The sequence below is a fragment of the Drosophila navojoa genome, chromosome 4, assembly GCF_054131105.1.
Source record: "Drosophila navojoa isolate 15081-1374.11 chromosome 4, UAZ_NAV_1.0, whole genome shotgun sequence".
NCBI lineage: Eukaryota > Metazoa > Arthropoda > Insecta > Diptera > Drosophilidae > Drosophila > Drosophila navojoa.
In genome coordinates this window covers 3,440,906-3,458,805 of record NC_142892.1, presented here as the reverse complement: position 1 = coordinate 3,458,805, position 17,900 = coordinate 3,440,906, and the positions used below count along the sequence as shown (strand labels likewise).

General features: G+C 39.1%; 2 protein-coding genes and 1 long non-coding RNA gene across 4 annotated transcripts; 1 reads left to right on the top strand and 2 right to left on the bottom strand.

The window, feature by feature from the left end:
* Nucleotides 1-3,019: 3,019 nt before the first annotated feature.
* On the bottom strand, nucleotides 3,020-9,110 carry LOC108650092 (uncharacterized). The gene is made up of 9 exons (XM_018099209.3): nucleotides 8,095-9,110; nucleotides 5,854-5,930; nucleotides 5,043-5,414; nucleotides 4,768-4,984; nucleotides 4,490-4,707; nucleotides 4,298-4,431; nucleotides 3,959-4,113; nucleotides 3,654-3,895; nucleotides 3,020-3,589 (listed from the first exon to the last, which is right to left on the bottom strand). The coding sequence occupies exons 2-9, from the start codon at nucleotides 5,905-5,907 to the stop codon at nucleotides 3,182-3,184; spliced, it is 1,800 nt and encodes a 599-aa protein (XP_017954698.1). The 5' UTR covers nucleotides 5,908-5,930; nucleotides 8,095-9,110; the 3' UTR covers nucleotides 3,020-3,181.
* A 1,080-nt stretch (nucleotides 9,111-10,190) lies between these two features.
* TP53INP (Tumor protein p53 inducible nuclear protein) lies at nucleotides 10,191-12,600 on the bottom strand. 2 transcript variants are annotated; one of them, XM_018101887.3, is made up of 4 exons: nucleotides 12,192-12,600; nucleotides 11,639-12,119; nucleotides 11,274-11,484; nucleotides 10,191-11,181 (listed from the first exon to the last, which is right to left on the bottom strand). In XM_018101887.3, exons 1-4 carry the CDS (start codon nucleotides 12,598-12,600, stop codon nucleotides 11,023-11,025), a joined length of 1,260 nt encoding a protein of 419 aa, XP_017957376.1. In that variant the 3' UTR covers nucleotides 10,191-11,022. The 2 variants fall into 2 exon arrangements, with proteins under 2 accessions (XP_017957376.1, XP_017957377.1); XM_018101888.3 differs by having other exon boundaries at nucleotides 11,729-12,119.
* An 18-nt stretch (nucleotides 12,601-12,618) lies between these two features.
* LOC149091331 (uncharacterized) lies at nucleotides 12,619-17,413 on the top strand. The gene is made up of 2 exons (XR_016196636.1): nucleotides 12,619-12,882; nucleotides 17,369-17,413. It is a non-coding gene; the product is annotated as an uncharacterized LOC149091331 (long non-coding RNA).
* Nucleotides 17,414-17,900: the final 487 nt, after the last annotated feature.

Sequence of the window (17,900 nt, the reverse complement as noted above, 5' to 3'; positions counted from 1 at the left end):
AAAAACTGTGCAAATACTCATTAATAATACTTAAAATCTAAAGAAATAAATTAAATGAAGATTTTTAATGAATGTATATGTTTAAAAAAATACATATATTTTATAATATAAATCAAAAATTAAAAAAAAAATTATTATTAAAAAATTAGATAAACAAAAATTTCGATTTATCAATCTAGAAACTTTATTTCAAAATGTTTAATTAGCAAAAAATAAAAATAAAAATAATAATAAATTAATAAAATTGAATGGAAAAATGTATTTTATCAATTTAACATATTTTGTTTTACATAAACTAAAAGAAATCAAAATGATCCACAACTAACAGGCTCTACTGTACGGGTAATATAATTTAATGGCTGCAATCGCTTTTGCGTTCGCTTGACTAGCTTTTAATTGCAAGAACACCTTCCGCATGCAGGCAGTGACAGATGCCAGTGCAATTTGTTGGAGAACAATCGCTTCAAAATGTATTTAAGAAATAAAAATATATTATATGCCTGGAGAAAAAATAAATGTATAAATAAATAATAAAAAAAAAAAAAAATGAAGAGGGAAAAAATAACTTAATGCATGCCATCTAAAGCCGCGTGTTAGACGTTTGGTAATGAAAGCATATTTTTGCATTGCTGATGCCTTCATATGAGCGCATGACAGCGCAATACAATGCAAACGAAAGACTCAGGCCACGAACGTGCCGCATAACAAAAAGCAACAACAACAACACAGACACAAACATGAGCAAACGAAGACAACTTGGACTCTGCCAGAGGTAGCATCAGCATCAGCATCAGCAAAAAGAGAAACAAACGCTAAGGTCGCCAAGCGCGCATAAAAACTCAATCTTTAGCTTTTGTTGTAGTTGGCGCAATTTGGCTGCCTATTTGGTGTCACCACACATCATCAACGGCAGCAGCAGCAGCAGCAGCAGTTGCAGTTGCATCTGTAGTTGAGTCTGACTCTGATAAAAATCACGTTTGGAACGCCAACGCAAATTACATGATATTAATATTTTTCGTATAGCTATTCCATCAAAATTTTCTACTTAATTATTGACTGCATTCGATTGAAACACTTTTCGGGATGCCAGCTGCTTTCAAGGTTGAGACGTGCCGCAGATGGCCTACAAAAGTACACAGATCTGCTTACCTAACAATCTGGGCGTAGCTTTACTGTTATGCATACCTAAGCAAACAATTTGTTTAGTTGTTTATTTTCATTTTGTTTTTTTTTTTTATATTTTTGGAGCATATTTCGCACAAATGAGATGCAAAGAGCTCATCATAAACGTAAGTTTTTACACGCTCCATGACTAAAAAAAAACAAGCGAATTCCAAAGTAACCAGTAACTACACACTTGATTCCTCAGAATTAAGAATGACAAAATTCACAAATTCAATTTTAATTAATCCTTTTTTTTCATTCATGAAGCTGTTAGAGTTGAATAAATATTATTTCAAGAAATTTGTTGGTTTTTTTTGGAGCATCTATTCGATTGACAGCAATTTGTTTTAATGGATTGCCTAATTATTTGGTATAGCATCCGCCTGGCTCATTCGATTTTCAAAAAACAATTAATCATAAGCATAAGACAAATATAAACATATACACAAATGTATGTTTATAATGTCTAAATTGTGCATGCCTCATTCTATGCAAATTGTGTGTGTGCGAATATAATAATTAATGACTGGCGAAGCGTTAATAGAAACGTAATGTGATACCATAAACATTTAGACTGGCTTTTGTGCTGTATTCTGTGTCTGTTTGCTTCTCATAGCTAAATAAATTAATTAGCCAGGCACACTTGCAGACAAAACACTTGTATGAGTTCGTGTTAATTTTTACACCAAAGATTCTTGCGCATAAGCCAAGACTGTAGCCAACAGCAACTGCATATTAATACAAAAGAAAAATATATAAACTGAAAACAAAACAAAAGAAAACAAAAAAAAACAACGAAAAGCAGTCCAAAATGAGCAACTCACCGAAAATTGCACAATTAGCAAAAGTCTACCGTCAGTCGATGCTGCTGCTACTTCTGCTGCTGCTGCTGCTATTGCAGTTGGGCAATATTAAAAGTCCTCAACCATATTAACACTTTGGGCAATGTTTTGCGGCGCGCCGCAGCGCTCAAAATTTGTGTCAAACCCAACAGCAGCAACAACAATGATCGAAAATCATGCAGCAAAGCGCACGACCAACAATAACTGCAGCAACAACAGCAACAACAGCAATAGCAACAGTCACACAAAAAAAAAATAACCCACAACCAAATGGTTAAAATACAGCTTGGCACATAAATCGAACACGATTTGACGCACGCTCAAAAACTTGTGCATTTCGGTTACGGGGCAGCCCCATTTCAAAGGGGGCATGCCAATGAGGAAGTGCAGCAGGTGACACAAGTTAGCTGCCTTATTGCTTCCTCATGGGTGGCACATGCCACAGCATTAATAGGTTTTCAAGTGAACGCCATCTTGCAACTGCCACGCAGTAGAGCAGCGAATAATTGAACAGCCTGAAAGTAGGCAATAGTTTTTTATTTACCTCTGGCAGCAGCTAGCAACAGCAACGAAGAAGGGGCTTAACTAAAAATGAATAAAATATAAATTAACTTAGCTTTTCCTTCATATTTCACCAATTATTCGCATTTTGCTCAAATGCTTAGCACTGCGAATCAATAAATTCAATGAACTGCCTGAAAGTAGGCAATGACTTTTTACTTTGTTTGTGGCTCAAACAAAAGCTGAATAATCTGCACATAAATTAATAATTATTATCGACTCAAGTGCAGCAACTTAGAAATTTTAATTTGCGAGCTAAGAAAAGGAAGAAATTAAAATAAAAATAATCAATGAATAATTTTTAAATAGTACAAATTAACCTCTCCTGCTAAAACGCATTAACAGCATGCGCACAAAAGTAGGCAACGCTTTTTGCTACCTAAAAACTCACCAAGCTCTGCTAAGTATGTTTATAAGTAACTGTAAAAAACCCAACGCAAATCACTGTTAAATGTAATTGTTTATTATTTTAAGACCGACAGCTAACTATGAGCGAACAAAACTTCGTTGGTACATTCTTATTTTGTATGCAATAAAAACTATTTACAAAACTCCAGCAGACCCTAAACTACCCAGCCATATCAATTAGCATTTTCAAGCATGTCAATCATCTGTCAATCAATCTGACCCTTATGCGCTATGTAGGAGTCGTACAGCGTGGACTGCTTGCGTCGCTTCAGCCGAGAGCAGGCTATGAACAGCATCACAGTCAGCACACAAAGCAGCGCCGAGCAGCTGGCCGTTAGAGCCGAGAAGGTTGAGGTCTTCAGGCAGGTCTGATGCGTCAACTGTGGCTTGGCCTGCCGATGCGCATAGACATCGTCGCCATCAGTTTCGCCCTCCTGCAGCACGCGCAGCGACTGAAACAGATTCACGTTCTCCGAGAGCGAAGCCTGCGCCGGACTCTCTGTGGCTTCGACTTCAGCGTCTGACAGCGGCGGCAGCGACAAATTTGTGGCTGTCATGTTGGACGTGTCGCGTTTGGTGACGGCCTTCAAATTGCGCCAGTGACAGGGCTGACTCTGTGAAGAAATGGACAAAAGGTAAGTAAATATATATTGAAAACCGGCTCTGTCATCATCTTACCGGACAACGTCCATGGCACATGCGTACATCGCACTCAATGTACAGCGCCGGTGAGCCCGTAAAGCGGAAAGTTTTCATATATGCATACACCTGCGTCTCGAACACGCCCGAATCCGACCAGGAGCCTCTAAAGCGCGAGATGAGCTTGTCGTCCACGGGACAACCCTGATGATCAATCAGCTGGATGCGCTTGTTAGCGCCATTGTGCGCATAGCAATCATTCACCACTATATCAAAGCCGTCTGGAGGGGGAACATTGGGAAGAACTTTAATATAAGCATAGGAGTTGTATATAATATACATACCATATTTGCTTCGCATATATATGATGAGCGTCAAGGGATCCCCCACACGCACTGGACCAGTCACACGCGGTCCACCAATGCCGTAGCCATTCTGGATCTCCATATAGCACTCAGGTGGGCTGAGGGTGAAGACTACAGGATTTCCCGTTGCAACTCTGTAATATAAAAAAAAAATTGTAAAATTGTAAAATGAATCAATGGCAGACGAGATCAAGTAGATCACCTGATCGGATAATCCTACTACATAATGTATGTATATTCATATCTTCTAAAAGCTATACTTTCTTCCATATAATATCTAAATTCATAAATCAACACAAATCAACATCAAAAACTTACTCGACATCCAAAAATGGGAATGTCACCGTCTTCCAGAAATCATAGCCATATTCGCAGGTGACCTTGAAATGTTCGTCATACTCCTCCTCAATGAGCGGATTATATTGTACGGTAACTGTATTCCACATAAAGTTCTGCAATGAATACACTTATATAGAATACATACATACTAAAGAGATCAAGCATACGCACCGTGGGATTCTTGCGACTCTCCTCCTGCAAGGAGTTCTTGCCCAGTGTGCCGCAGCGATTCAACTGTATGTAGAACTCATAGTAGTCCCTGCCAGAGCCATTGATGTACATGCAATCCGGATCGTAGGCATAGCCAGCGGAGTAGACCAAGCCGCTGAATGAGCCATTAAAGCCAATGCGTATCTTCATGTAATCATCCTGACACTCAGCTTCGATATCTGTCGGACATCAGGAATGAATTGGATGATATTGCGATATGGATAGTGAGAAGCACTTACGCTGCACTCGTGTGCTGTTGTGCGTGTACTGTTGCCCCGAGTAGTCCTGCTCCCAGTACTCCTCGTGCCACTTGTTGCCCTCATAGGGCGCCGCATGATAGCCCGCGCTGCCTGTTGGAGCGCCGCTGGAGTCGACGCCAGTTGAGCCGTATTCCAGATGCACGGGATGCCCAATGCGCTGAGGCACATAGCCAGAAGAGTCGGGCACATGATCGGGCTGCCATGAAAATATATATACCATGCTGGTTATCTCACTCTCATTCACTACCACTCACCACCTCGTGCTGCAGTCTGTTTCGCTCCACGGCCAGGCTGCTGCGGTTGCGCACATCCTTGGCGTACTTCTTCTGGGGCGGCAGTCCCGCGCGCTTGGCCAGCTTGGAGGGCGGTGTGGTGGGACCGGAGATGTACGATTTAGATGAAATGGAGACCAGCTGCTGCTGGGGCTCGTCTGAGGTGCTGCTGGCCAGCGGACGAGCCTGCCGCTTCGAGGCACTGCGTGGCGTTGTCGTCTGTTTGCGAGCCTTGAAGCTGCGTCCCGGCGGTGCAGCGGGCGTTGGCGTCGGCGGTGCTGTGGTGGTGGCCACCGCTGCCTTGCTCACTATGGCATAGTCGGTGCTCAGCTCGATGGTGCGACTGGGCTGTGGCTGCGGCAGCAAAACACAGAGTGCACAATTAACATAAGTCAGAGCAAGCGAGTTTGTGTCTTAAGTCTTTCGTTTGAAAACAGCTGCATCATTGATTAAGAAATGAGGCGGCAGGCAGGCAGGCCGCATAATTTGTGCAACGCCATCTCTTCCGCTGAACTGGGAAGCTACGCAATATGGCCAAGCATATCCGTTAGACCGGTGCGATTGGCCAACGCGATTTGGTTACGGTTCATGTGCTGTATGGCTGCTTAGCATAATCAGGAAGTTCGTTCTTAGAATGCAGCTTTACTGTTAAATAGATTAGTTTTTCTTCTTGTTTTTCGTTCAAATGATTTGCTTTTCAGCAGTGGTAAACAAAAGACTTAGGCAACAAACTCGATTGCCGCAATAGTGAAAGGCAGACTGAGAACTGAGAACCTTTGGCCTCTCGACTTACCCGCAGCAGCTGCACCAGCAGCAGCAAATAGCCCGCAAATCTGCACAGCTTCATGTCTCACACGCAACTAGTCGAAGCTGCAAAGATAAATTTTCAATATAATCATTATTGGAAGGTCAAATAATAACGAGAACCTTGAGCTCTGTTCAGCCTGGATGCATCGGCCAACACCTCGGACGCATGCGTAGCGGAAGGCAGGAAGGAAGTTAGTTTGGTTCATAAATTAATTATGGTCAATATGCGAGAAACATAAACATCAACAGCAACGTCAGCAACATCAGCAACGTCAACAGCATCGGCGGCTGTCGCCCAGAACAATGGTTGTCAGCCATTGGCGTTAAGGTCGAAGGCATAAAACTCAGACTGTCAGCTAAATGCTTTGCTTTAATTAAAAAATTATAGCCAAAGCCACGCATGTAGAACCCTTCTTGAGGTTTGTTGCTTTTCATGAATCACATCGTCGCAACTGTGATTCGGTTCGCCTGCCTGACTGCCTGCCCACCTGTCTGACACGCCTCTCATCGCGCCTTTACCTTGCCACCACCTCCGCACAAATGCTTGACTGCGCTTTATACATAGCTGTAAAAACGCACGCCGTTTGCTTAATTGTTGTTGTTAATACACTGCCTGAGGGCGTGCAACTCAACTCATTAAATATGTAGCAGATTTGGTAATTGAGTTTTGTCTGAAGAATTATAGATCAATAAATGTTGCCACATGCCAAGGTCTTTGCTTTTTTATATCTATTGTTTGGAAAATGCATGTATATAAGCTATAATAAAGCTGATAATAGAATCTTTATAAGCTTGGCTGACAAATGAAAGCCATTAATTTTCAGGAATATTATCAGATCTATTTACAATGCTAGGAACATATCGTCAGATATCGTATATATATACGATACTTTTATAGTATTTTATAATGTCTTATTATACAAAAATTTGTTCTTAATTTAACATCCTTTCATAAAATGGCGTATTATATCATATATTCTTTTATCATATGCTATCTATATATTATTTTCTTAAATAATATATTCTATATCCTATCACATGTAAGATCATATCATATGCCAAGTTCTTCTCAATATTGCTACCCATTAAGTTATACCTGCCAGCTAGGGTATTCCATATTTGGTCTACAAATGGAGCTATCTCAGCTCTTCTTTCTTGTTATAATTACTTTAGGTTTGGCTTCTGCTGCTTGTTGTTTGTTTTGTTTATTTGCTGATTCGGGGATCGCTTTGGTTTTACATCTGTTATGCAATAGTGTTTCTGTTGTTGTTTTTCTTCTTTTTTGCGGTTTCGGTTTCGGTTTTTGGCTTTCATTATTTTTTATATTTTTTACCTTTATTTATATATAAATTTATTTTTTTTTTATGTTCGCATTGCTGTTCTTTAATGCTCAGCTCCTACCTAGCCTCCACCGCCGCCGCCGCGTAATTATATTTAATTGTTGTTGCCTGACCTTGAGCCAGCCGTTCGAGCTTTGTTTTTCTTACCACGCATTCACCTACAATGCTAGCAATGTTAACGGTATCTGCACGTTATGGCTAGAGCACGAGTTTAACATGAACCGTTTGACAGTTGACAGTTTTTGTTTTTATGGCTTTTATCTCCAAGTTTATTGACCGCAACTTAAAGCTAATGCGTGCATTTAGTTAGATAATAATTAAGATGAAGAACTTAGAATAACTGCGTGGGGTATTAGAAGCAAAAAGCAAGGGTATTATTATTATTACTGTCAGTTCTTTGGTTGCGGACTTGTTGAGATTCTGATAAGAGGGAAAGACTTAATATGATAAAGCTAGAGAATAGTTTCAGATATTTATTTTTTTAATTAAGTTAAAGGAATTAATATATTTTACGTATATATTATCATATGTATTTATTATTATTATTCTTCTTTTTTTCTAATACTAAATTCCTTTTTTTATTATTTAAAATTTTTTTTTTTTAAATTTTAGTTTAAATAAAACTATATTTCAAATAAGCAGTATGTATATTAAATTTGAATATTTGATAATTCAAGGCTAGATAGAATCTTTTTCTTCAATTTTTTTTTTCAAATATTAATAATTTAATTGGTAACAATTAAGTACAATTAAGTACAAATTCTCTACTCAAATTTAAGGCTTCAATCAAATCAAGTTCATAATATTTAACGATCGGCTTTTATAGTCGCATAATAAAGCAAAATTATTGGATACTTTAATAACCATATTTTTAGTGCAGAACTCACCTACCAAAAGTCTGAAGCCTCGTCTGCTCGTCTCCGTCTTCAACTTCCGTTCACGTTTAATCACGTTTTATTTGCACAATTCTCTTTTTCTCTGTTTTTTTTTTTTTTAGCTGGCCAAACACTGACCTGCTCTAAGTTTTAATTCGTTTTGCTTAGCGCCCAAAAATTTGTTAATGGTTTTTAAAACAGTTAACTCACTCACACACACGCTCACTCACTTGGCGGCACGCACTTTGACCAACTGACATGGAAAAACTTGGCCCATTTTCAGTTTTTTTGCTTGTTTGCTTCACATTTAACCAAATCCTATAAAAGTTGACGAGCCGTGCCCAAAATAATGCCGAAAGCGTTAACAAAACACTTGTGCGTGTGACTGGGTTGCTTTAGGGTTTAACTCCTATCCTCGGTTATCTTCTTCTTCTTCGTCTGCTTCTCCTTCTCCTTCAACGTCTGCTGCTCTGGTTTGGCTTTTGGGATATTGCGCGATTTTGTTATGCAGTTATGTGTGGCCCGATGTTTTCTACACCATTTATGCCATTTATCTATCTACGTCGTGCTTTACATGCTGCACGTCTCGGCCAAACTTTTGTTAGTTTTTCCGTTTTTCGTTTTTTTGGAAGCCCGAAAAATCACTCAAGTGCAACTTGCCAAATAGAATCAGCGGCCGGGCCACAGCAGCGTTGCTCAATATTACATAAGAGACCCTCCTTTATAAGCGAATTCCGAATAGCGCCTAACGTATATCGTATATCGTATATAGCCTATCTCGTATGCCCAAGTTCCGACAGCCAAGCCTTTGGTTTGCAGCTCTTCGCGTTACGCGCAGGTGTGAAGCCAAGCGCGGCTAGCGCAAATCTTTATAGAGTTTTGCCAGCCGAGCACCCAGCCAGCCAGCCAGCCAGCCAGGCAGAGCTTAGAAGATGAGAGCCACCAGCCACAAGCCACCAGCCATGGGCAGATTGTTGTGAAAGAAGCTGCCAGTTAGCCTATCTCGCGACCTGACCAGAGACCCAGCCAGCTCTGGTAATAGCTTTAGCTGCATGCCTTGCTTTACTTTCGTTGCAATTCGACCGTTAGAAATTACACTGAGCTTAAAGAGGGGAGCTTAAGCTGAGCAAGAACCATGCGGCTCAGGGGCAAAAGCAAATGAAGAAGAAGAAGAGGAAAGAATATTTATGTTTTTTTTTTTTTTTTTTTTTTTTTTTTTGCTTAAGCATTAAGATCGATTTGTATTCTATATGTTGAAGTTTAAATGCTAACTGCTTTCAGACAGGATAAATGGATAGACATGAGCTTGTCAATTGTTAGATTATTATTTGTAATAAAACTTATGTAATAATATTTACTATATGTCTTTTTGAGTCTATATCTCTTAGTCTATTTATTGGTATATCGCTTACGATCTTAGCTCTATCATATTCTATTTATTACATTACATTTTCTACTTCTCATCAAACCAACATACCCTGCAGTCCCATTAGCAATATATTCAGAGTATAGTTAAACCAAGTCTTTCTCTAGTCTTTGTCTAGTCATTCTCTAGTCTGCCCTCTTCTTTTCAGTAAATGTAGCTCAGCCTGTTATACATTCTCATACCTAAGCTCACTAATTTCTTAAGGTGTATGGCGGAAGTGCAGCATCGGCAGCCGCATCAGCGGAGACGCGCAGCTTTTACTGCTACAAATGTTGTAATTGCAACTTCTGCTGCAAGTTAGCTGCAACTGTGGCTACTTCAGCTGCTGACCCATTACCTTTTAGGCGTCAAGGTCAACGGCACCTAACTGTAACTTGTGGAGCAGCAGCAGCGGCGCCCTCAGTCCCATTACGGCAGACGTTTTGCGAAGCGTGTCTGCGTTAAAAAAACAAATTACTAATTAGTTAGTTAACACTTAACTGTTGGTTAATTAAACGCTCTGCTTTTCGATTGTGAAAGGTGAGCTGGCACCACCCCCGCAGCAGTCGACTTGACCCTGACAGCGACAAGGGCAGCGCAGCCACTGTGACCAGGCCAGCAAAGCCAAATTGTTGACCCACATTCATAATGGATCAACTGGAATATCCACAATAAAGAAAAGAAAAGTTGGCCAACTCATATCTTAAGATCATAGCATTATCATTTTTATTGGGTTTTCTATTTATATAATAATTTTTTTTGTTTGTTTGTTTGTTTTTTTTTTTCACATTTCTTCATACTTTCATTCACAGCAAGCGCTGTTGCTCATCTCTGATACACTGTAATACATTTCACACATGAAGCATACATAAAATACACGCATTTTGTTACACTTTAACAAATCATATAACTAAATTCAGAATCGATCGATCGCATTGATCGTGGCTTAAATCATATAAAGTTTGCAATTTTAAATATAAATAAATAATTAATTTTTTTATAAGTTTTTTCCTTTCTTTTTTGCTTTAAGACTAAATTAGTAAAATATTTTTATACATTTTTTTTTTTTTTTTGTCATTTTATGTTGAACATTTGTTGTTTTTTTTTTTTTTTCATTTTGAAAATATTTTATTGCATTTTTTGGTAGATTTTTTTTGCTTTTAAGTTGAAACTGTAAACATTTAAAACTACTTTACACAGAATTGAAATTTCTCATTTTTTTGTTGTTTTTTTTCTGTTTTTACACAATTACTAATTGGTAAATTTTTAGTTTTTAAATATTTAAATATATTTCCTTTTTTGTAGTTGCTAAATTTTGATATTTTTTGTGGCTGTGGTGTTGTTGTTTTTTTTTTTTTTTTTGCATTTTGGTATTTTTTTTATTTTTTTTTTTTGGCAATTTAAAATACTAATTAAAATTCTGTTGCGCCTTGCCCAAGCGCGTTTACTTTTTTTAATATGTAGAGAGAGAGCCTTGGAGGAGAGGGTGTGTGTGGGTGTGTGGTTGTGTGGGTTCATGGTACAGTTGTCATCCACTAGCAGCACTTGCGGTTGTTGTTGGCACCGCTGACCAGCTTGCAGTGCTGCATGTCCGAGCGACGCGGACGCTGGCCCTTGGCCTGGAAGTCGCGCACCTTATTGGCGCGCTTAATGGCGCTGCGGCACAGCTCCTGATGCTGCTTCTTATTGTGGCTCTAAAGAGAGAGAGAGAAAGAGAGGGAGGGAGAGAGAGGGCGAGAGATTAGTATCTATGTTGTATATGTATGTCCGGGCAATGGCCACCCACCTTCTGGCTTTGACGAGCCAACGTCTGCTGCTTCAGCTCTGCCGCCGCATGGCGATCGAAGCGAGCGCTGTGGCTGCGCGGCTGCTGCACCGCCGCAGCCGGCTGAGCTGGCTCTGGCTCTGGTTCTGGCACCGCCGCTGAGCCGAGATCAAGATTAACGAAACTTTCCGTGCCCGCCTGGCTGGACCTAATACTATGGTAAACCGACATGCTGCAAAGGTAGAGGAGAGCAGATGTAAGTAAAAATATCAAGTATACGCCAGGTCTTGCGTGCAGTTTTGCTTTGCGTTTTGAAGGGGGGGATTTATCTTATTTTATTTTTTGTTTTTTGTTTTGTTGCTTAGGAGGTAGAGAAAATCACCAACCTTGGATGCTCAATCAATAGATTCTCAAAGGGTGATGCTTCCATATTGATTGGCCCAATCGAGGTGAAGCATGGTGGCGGTGTTACGTACCAGGACTCCTCCATCAGCAGGCCGGCGCCAGAGTTGCCGCTGCTGCTGCTGCTGCTGCTGCTATCGCTGCCGCTGGGCGAGACAGCAGCGACGGCGACAGGCGCATATAGCGACTGGCTGACAGCCGACGTATCGCCGGCCAGCTCATTGGCTGGCACAGTGCGTGGCGGGCTTAGCGTGGAGATGCTCAGCGTGCGGCCAGCGGCGCGCGTGCGCTGCAAGTAGTTGCGCTGCTGCTGCGGACGTGGTCCACTGTACAAGGAATGCGAATTGATGTGCTGGCGACGGCGCGCGGCAGCTGCAGGAGCAGCAGCTGGTGCTCCAGCCGCGGCCCTGGCTACGGTCAGCTCCTCCTCAGAGTCGCTGCGTGGCAGCGAGTCGTTCTCCTCATCTGAAATGGAAATGCCCGCATACCCATTAGCAAAGTAGTCAGCGGGTATATGCGTTGCTCCTCATCACTCACCCTCCTTCTCCACTATGTACCACTCGTCCTCATCGATGTCGTCCTCGATGACGCACTCGCCGTTGGGTGTCAACAGCTTCGTTAGCGTCGCCGGCTGCTTGCGTTGTCCGCCCTGCTGCTGCTGTTGTTGTTGTTGTTGCTGCTGCTGCTGCTGCTGTTGCAGTTGTCGCTGCTTGGCACGCCGATTCTTGGCACCGCCCCGCTTGCCACTGTTGCTCAGCCGCAACGGTCCACGCTGATTGCCCGCTACGGAAGGTGTTGAGGAGGTTACCTCGATTACATCGCCACCGGGTGCTGCCTGCTCGTTGCCCGACTCGCTGGAATCGCCCTGGACAGGATTCGGTTGGCTTGGCGTTGACTCAGACGTTGGTTGCGCTCCAAATAGAAACGTTGCAAGACTGCTAAACATTATACGATGAGATAGAGAGCGTTTGCAGCTGGCTATCGACTGGTCTGCCTGGATTGCTTGTGTGATTGATAGATTGATAGATTGATAGATTGCTAGATTGATTGATCGATTGTTTGATTGTTGTTGATATTGCTTATCGAGTTGAGATCAATGTGCTTGTGCGCTTGCTAAGAGATTGCTTAATCGTGATGCTGTTTATGTTGCTCAGTCTTATTTATTTATTCCCTTTTTGTACGCTGCGACGTCTCTTTGCTGCGTTCCCCGTTTGTTATATTTTGTTTTGTCTTTGTCTGAAAGTGGAAGAGCGTTTGTTTCAATTAACAAATGTATACAAATGAGAGACAGTTGCGTAATACACACACACACACACACACACTCACACACATGACTACAAAAGCATGTTCTAATTTGCACAGCGCTGCGTATACTTAATATTTACTCAAACTCAATTTATTCGGCTATTGCGCACATTTAATTGCTTTAATTCAATTGAAATTCGCTTGCCCAATGCAAAAGTGAAATTCGAAATTCCGAATCGGAATTGAAAATTTCAATTTCAATTGTTTTCATACACAAAGCAGCGGCAGCTGCGCCACTTGCCAATTACTGTGATTACACTAATTAGATTTTGTTACAATAGAAAAATGCGAATTTTCAGTTGCGTTTGCATACCCTGTAATGAGCAAGTACTAGAGCAGGAGAGGTTGCACAAAAGAGTCATATGAGACATATTACTGATACTACTACTATATCCGTGGGTCCTAGAAAAAATAGTCAAGCACTTACAGCCCACCTGCTGGCATTTATAGGGTATTTACTGCATATAATGCCATAGATCCATATTTATTTTTACATATTTAAAATCAATTCCAACTAAATCTTGCTTAAAGCTAATTCTCTTATTCAACCATTTCCACGGTATTTTCTAGTGTTGCGCTCTCTTGGGCAATTATATAGCTTATATTGCAATTGACCTGCGGACAGTTTGACAGGCACTGTGCTGACAGCTATATTGCCTATATAAACATACATATTCATTGTCATAAAGCGACGCTGCACAGCCCATTAAGTTGCCAACTTGATAGCTAACTGAGAGCCTCCCCCCGTCCCCGCACCTCGCCCGCTCAAGCTGAAGCTAAGTGTGCATGCGACAAGCATATGATCAAGGCAATTATATATGATGCACACAGAGAGAGAGAGAGAGAGAGAGAGAGAGAGAGAGACATGCATAACATTTAAATTGAGCGCACGTCATGAGAGATTCATATACATATATATGTAAATAATATATATTAGATACATCTCGGTTCGCATCAGTTGTATCTATGCAAGCTGTAACTGTTGCTTGAGCCGCGTTGCCATTGTGAATTGCTCTGGAAACGTTTCTTGGTAATCAAAAACTGTGCCAATGGGCAAATGCAAAATGCTGCCGCTTGTTTATGGCAATTGTCTGTGAAATTGTGAATGTCGAACGGAGCAGCGGGGCTAAGTCGTCCAAACGCAAATAGCCATACATCGCATCATGGCCAAAACAAAGCCAGACTCGACGAAATTCAATTGCAGTCAGCTGCAATTTACAATTTGACCGCAAAACGAGCAACCACGAAGCAACTAAATAACTACTAACTAACAGCCATTGCTTTAGTGCGCTGCCTTCTCCTCCTCCGCCTGCGCCTTCTCCGCCTGCGATTCTCAGGCAAGTGAAATCTGTTTTGTTTCAGCAGAGACACAAAGCGCTGAGCCGAGCTGACTTCTATTAGCCAGGTCTAAACCTCTCGAACGTGCGACAATTTGCGCAGCCAAATGTCAGCGAAAGTTGAACAAAAGAAGAATTTGATTGACACTCAGGCAAAAGCGGGCAGGAAGCATATGCAGATACCCTTTAATAGTTAAATAAGTTGTGTTAAATATAGTAAAGTAAAATTAAGGTCGTATTGAACTATGATATCTTATATCGAATATGAATTTTATTTCATTTAAATATAAATATATTTATATGTGTTTTATTTCACGCTTCATTTTGTTTCACTTATGTATTTATTTATTTTTAAATTTATTTATATTACATTAATATATTTTTTTTAAATTTATTTAGATTTTTTTCATTAAGTTTTTCTTTTGATTTGATTTTTTTTAATATATTTTTATAAAGATTTAACAAAATTTTATAGTATTTGTTATTTTATATTTTTTATCATTTTATAAATGTATTACTATAATTTTGTTACTTTATTTTAATTTTTTTTTATTATTTATTTTTTTTTAATATTATTTATTTATTTTTTTATTTATTTATTTTTTTTTTTTTAATTTTTAGCTTGCTTAAATTGGTTTAAAAATTCGCAGTAAATAATTTATTTGATATACATATATAAATATATTGTTTGTATATTAAATCCAGTTGACCATCAGCTGACTTTTATTTAACAAACATATACTAAATAAGCATATATAAATATTGAAATTTTTAAATCTTGCATAATGCCTGCACACACACACACACAGACATACTCACATACACACAGAGAGTCAACTGACTTTGACGTTGGAATGCCTAAGCATATTTCAAATATGCATTCTCTATATTAGTATTAATATATTGTGCACATATATGCATGTATATGTATGCATGTTTATATGGTAAATTGGCATTACGACATGCCATTGGGGGAGGTGCATTTCGTGTTGTCATATTAATTTGGAACACGTTCCAAATCGCAACTGCGTCTCAAACATTGGCTCTAACTTTTATTTTTAGACAATGCACTGCAAAAAAAACACACACACACAAACAGTTGATAACGGCTATTGAGGTAAACAAAAAGGCAATGACTGCGCGTGTATATCAGCTGTATATATACTTATATATTTTCTATATGACTTGTATATAGTAAATATCGCATATATACACTTGATTTTCACTTTTGTCAGCTGAATAGACGCAACCTTGACCATGTAAGCGATTTGCCAGCTAGATAGAAATGCTCTCATATAAAGGTGTCTATATATAATGTCTGTCATCAGAGTGGCGATTGTCTCTTGGTTTCAGTTAAGCTATATGCTACATGTGTAGGTGTGTCTAGGTGTGTGTGTGTGTGTGTGTGCTCTGTTCAGAACAGCATCTACAGCATTTATTTTCATTTGCCATTTGTTGCTTTTGCAACGACCTTGATTGCTGATCGCTTATATAAGATTAATATGTATATTTAACTACATGCATATATACATATGTATACTCAACATTTATATCATTACCTATAAATGGTACACCTTAATTAACTCAACTCAAGTCAACAAACTATATGCCTTATCGCTTTCGATAAGCCCGTTTGCCTAGACGCATTGGCTAGACAGTTCAACTGTTTAGCTAAACAATACCTAAATTCCATATAGTATAAATGGGACATATATAATAGTTATAGTCGAATGGCCGAGAGTCGAAAGTTCACGCTCGTGGGGGAGTCTGTGCATGCGATCATTTCTCGTTTCCAGTTTCTAGACTAATGAACTTGAACTAATTGTCTGGGGCTTTCGCTAATACGTAATACACGTTTTGTCTGATAGTACAAAAAGCTTAAATGGAACTTGTACACTCAGAAAATAACAACCTAAAATGACTGAAGAAGATATTAAAAATATAAAAAAAGTTTAGTTCTTGCAATATAGATCGGATAATCTGATTCCCAAATAATAAAAAGAATTTAATTTTACTTTAATACAGTATACAAAGCCTGATAGTTTTGCGCAGTGTAGCTTTGTTCACTTTCATAATTTAACTTTAACTTCTAGACATTTGTTTCATTCTTAAGCTTTCAATTTCAATTTACTGGATTATGAGTACGTAGCACATGTGACATTTTTTCTTTCAGTGTAAAAACTTTTCTATTCAACTACACAAAACAAACAAAACACTTTTTTTTATATTACTATAAATATAATATTATTTAAAATTGGCAGACTTTTGTGCGGCTTCGCAGCTGTACTTTGTGGACTATTTCTCTCAGTGTAATCGATTTAAAAATGATTATTTTACCCTTTTCGCTATTCTAAGCAATCTAAGCATGAAAATAAAAATTAATAAAATTTTTGTTTTTATTTTTTTTCCTTCCCTTTCAATTTCTTTCAGTGTACTAATTATACTTTGCTGCAATTAATAAATTCTATAAAAAATTCTTAATTTCATTATGAGTATCCGTAAGGTAGATAACTATTTCGACAGCAATCGTAATATAATTATCAATTGCTCAACAAGGCAAGATATATATGTATAAACATATATACATATATATGCATACATATTGATACATTCATTAGGTATCGAGAGCTTTTCAACTACATTGCGCCCCCATATGAAATTAACTAAGGTCCGCCCACACAGACGTGTGCGTTCCTATCAGTTAACGCAATTGATTAGCACAAAGCTTTATGTGGCCTTTGTTTTGGCTTTGTTTGATTTCGTTTTCTATATATGCACATATATATATTTATATATTTATGTATGTATAAGTGTATATATTTGTTATTATTATTAATTTTTATGATGGTTCAAACTGCATTTGGCAAACCCGCAAGACTCATAATAATATTAAATCAAATTATGCAATGCGCGCACAAAGACGTCGCTGACGTCACAGCTGACCTTGTGGTGTACCAAAAACCAACAATGGCAAAAAAAAAAAAAAAAAAAAAAAAAAAGATACAAACTGTAAGAAGATAAATTCGCAAACAAAAATATTGCACTTGCTTTGAATTTCATCAGCTGTTTCAGCTCACCTGGTTAGCGAATATCACTGATTGCTGCAACTATATGAAATCAACACAGGCCGAAAGAGAATCGAAAATTAGATACACAAAGATAAAGATACACAAAGATAGATGCACAGATACACAGGGCAGACAGCAACTGCAGATACTGCAAAGTCGACACACGTTTGCCAACTGAATTGAACGGAAGCGTATTTGAATTTCAAAAGAACAAAAGCTACAACTACACACACACACACAGAGAGAGAGTGTGTAGATGTGAGAGCTTGCAAATGTATCTGAATCTCTGTGGCTGTGGCTGTGGCTGTAGCTGCAGCTTAACCCAAAAGTATCTTTTGTTTTCTTCTGCTTCCTTTGCTTCTGTACATTCTATATTCTTTTGGCTATGCACAATTTGTTAACACTTGAAGTTGGGCTTGAGCAGTTCTTTACACTTATATTTACCTCAGACGGACGGCGTGTGTGTCCGTGTGTGTGTTTATGTGTGTGTATTTCACTTTTGTTGGCTGCACTTGGCTGTGCCGCGCGTTGCGTTT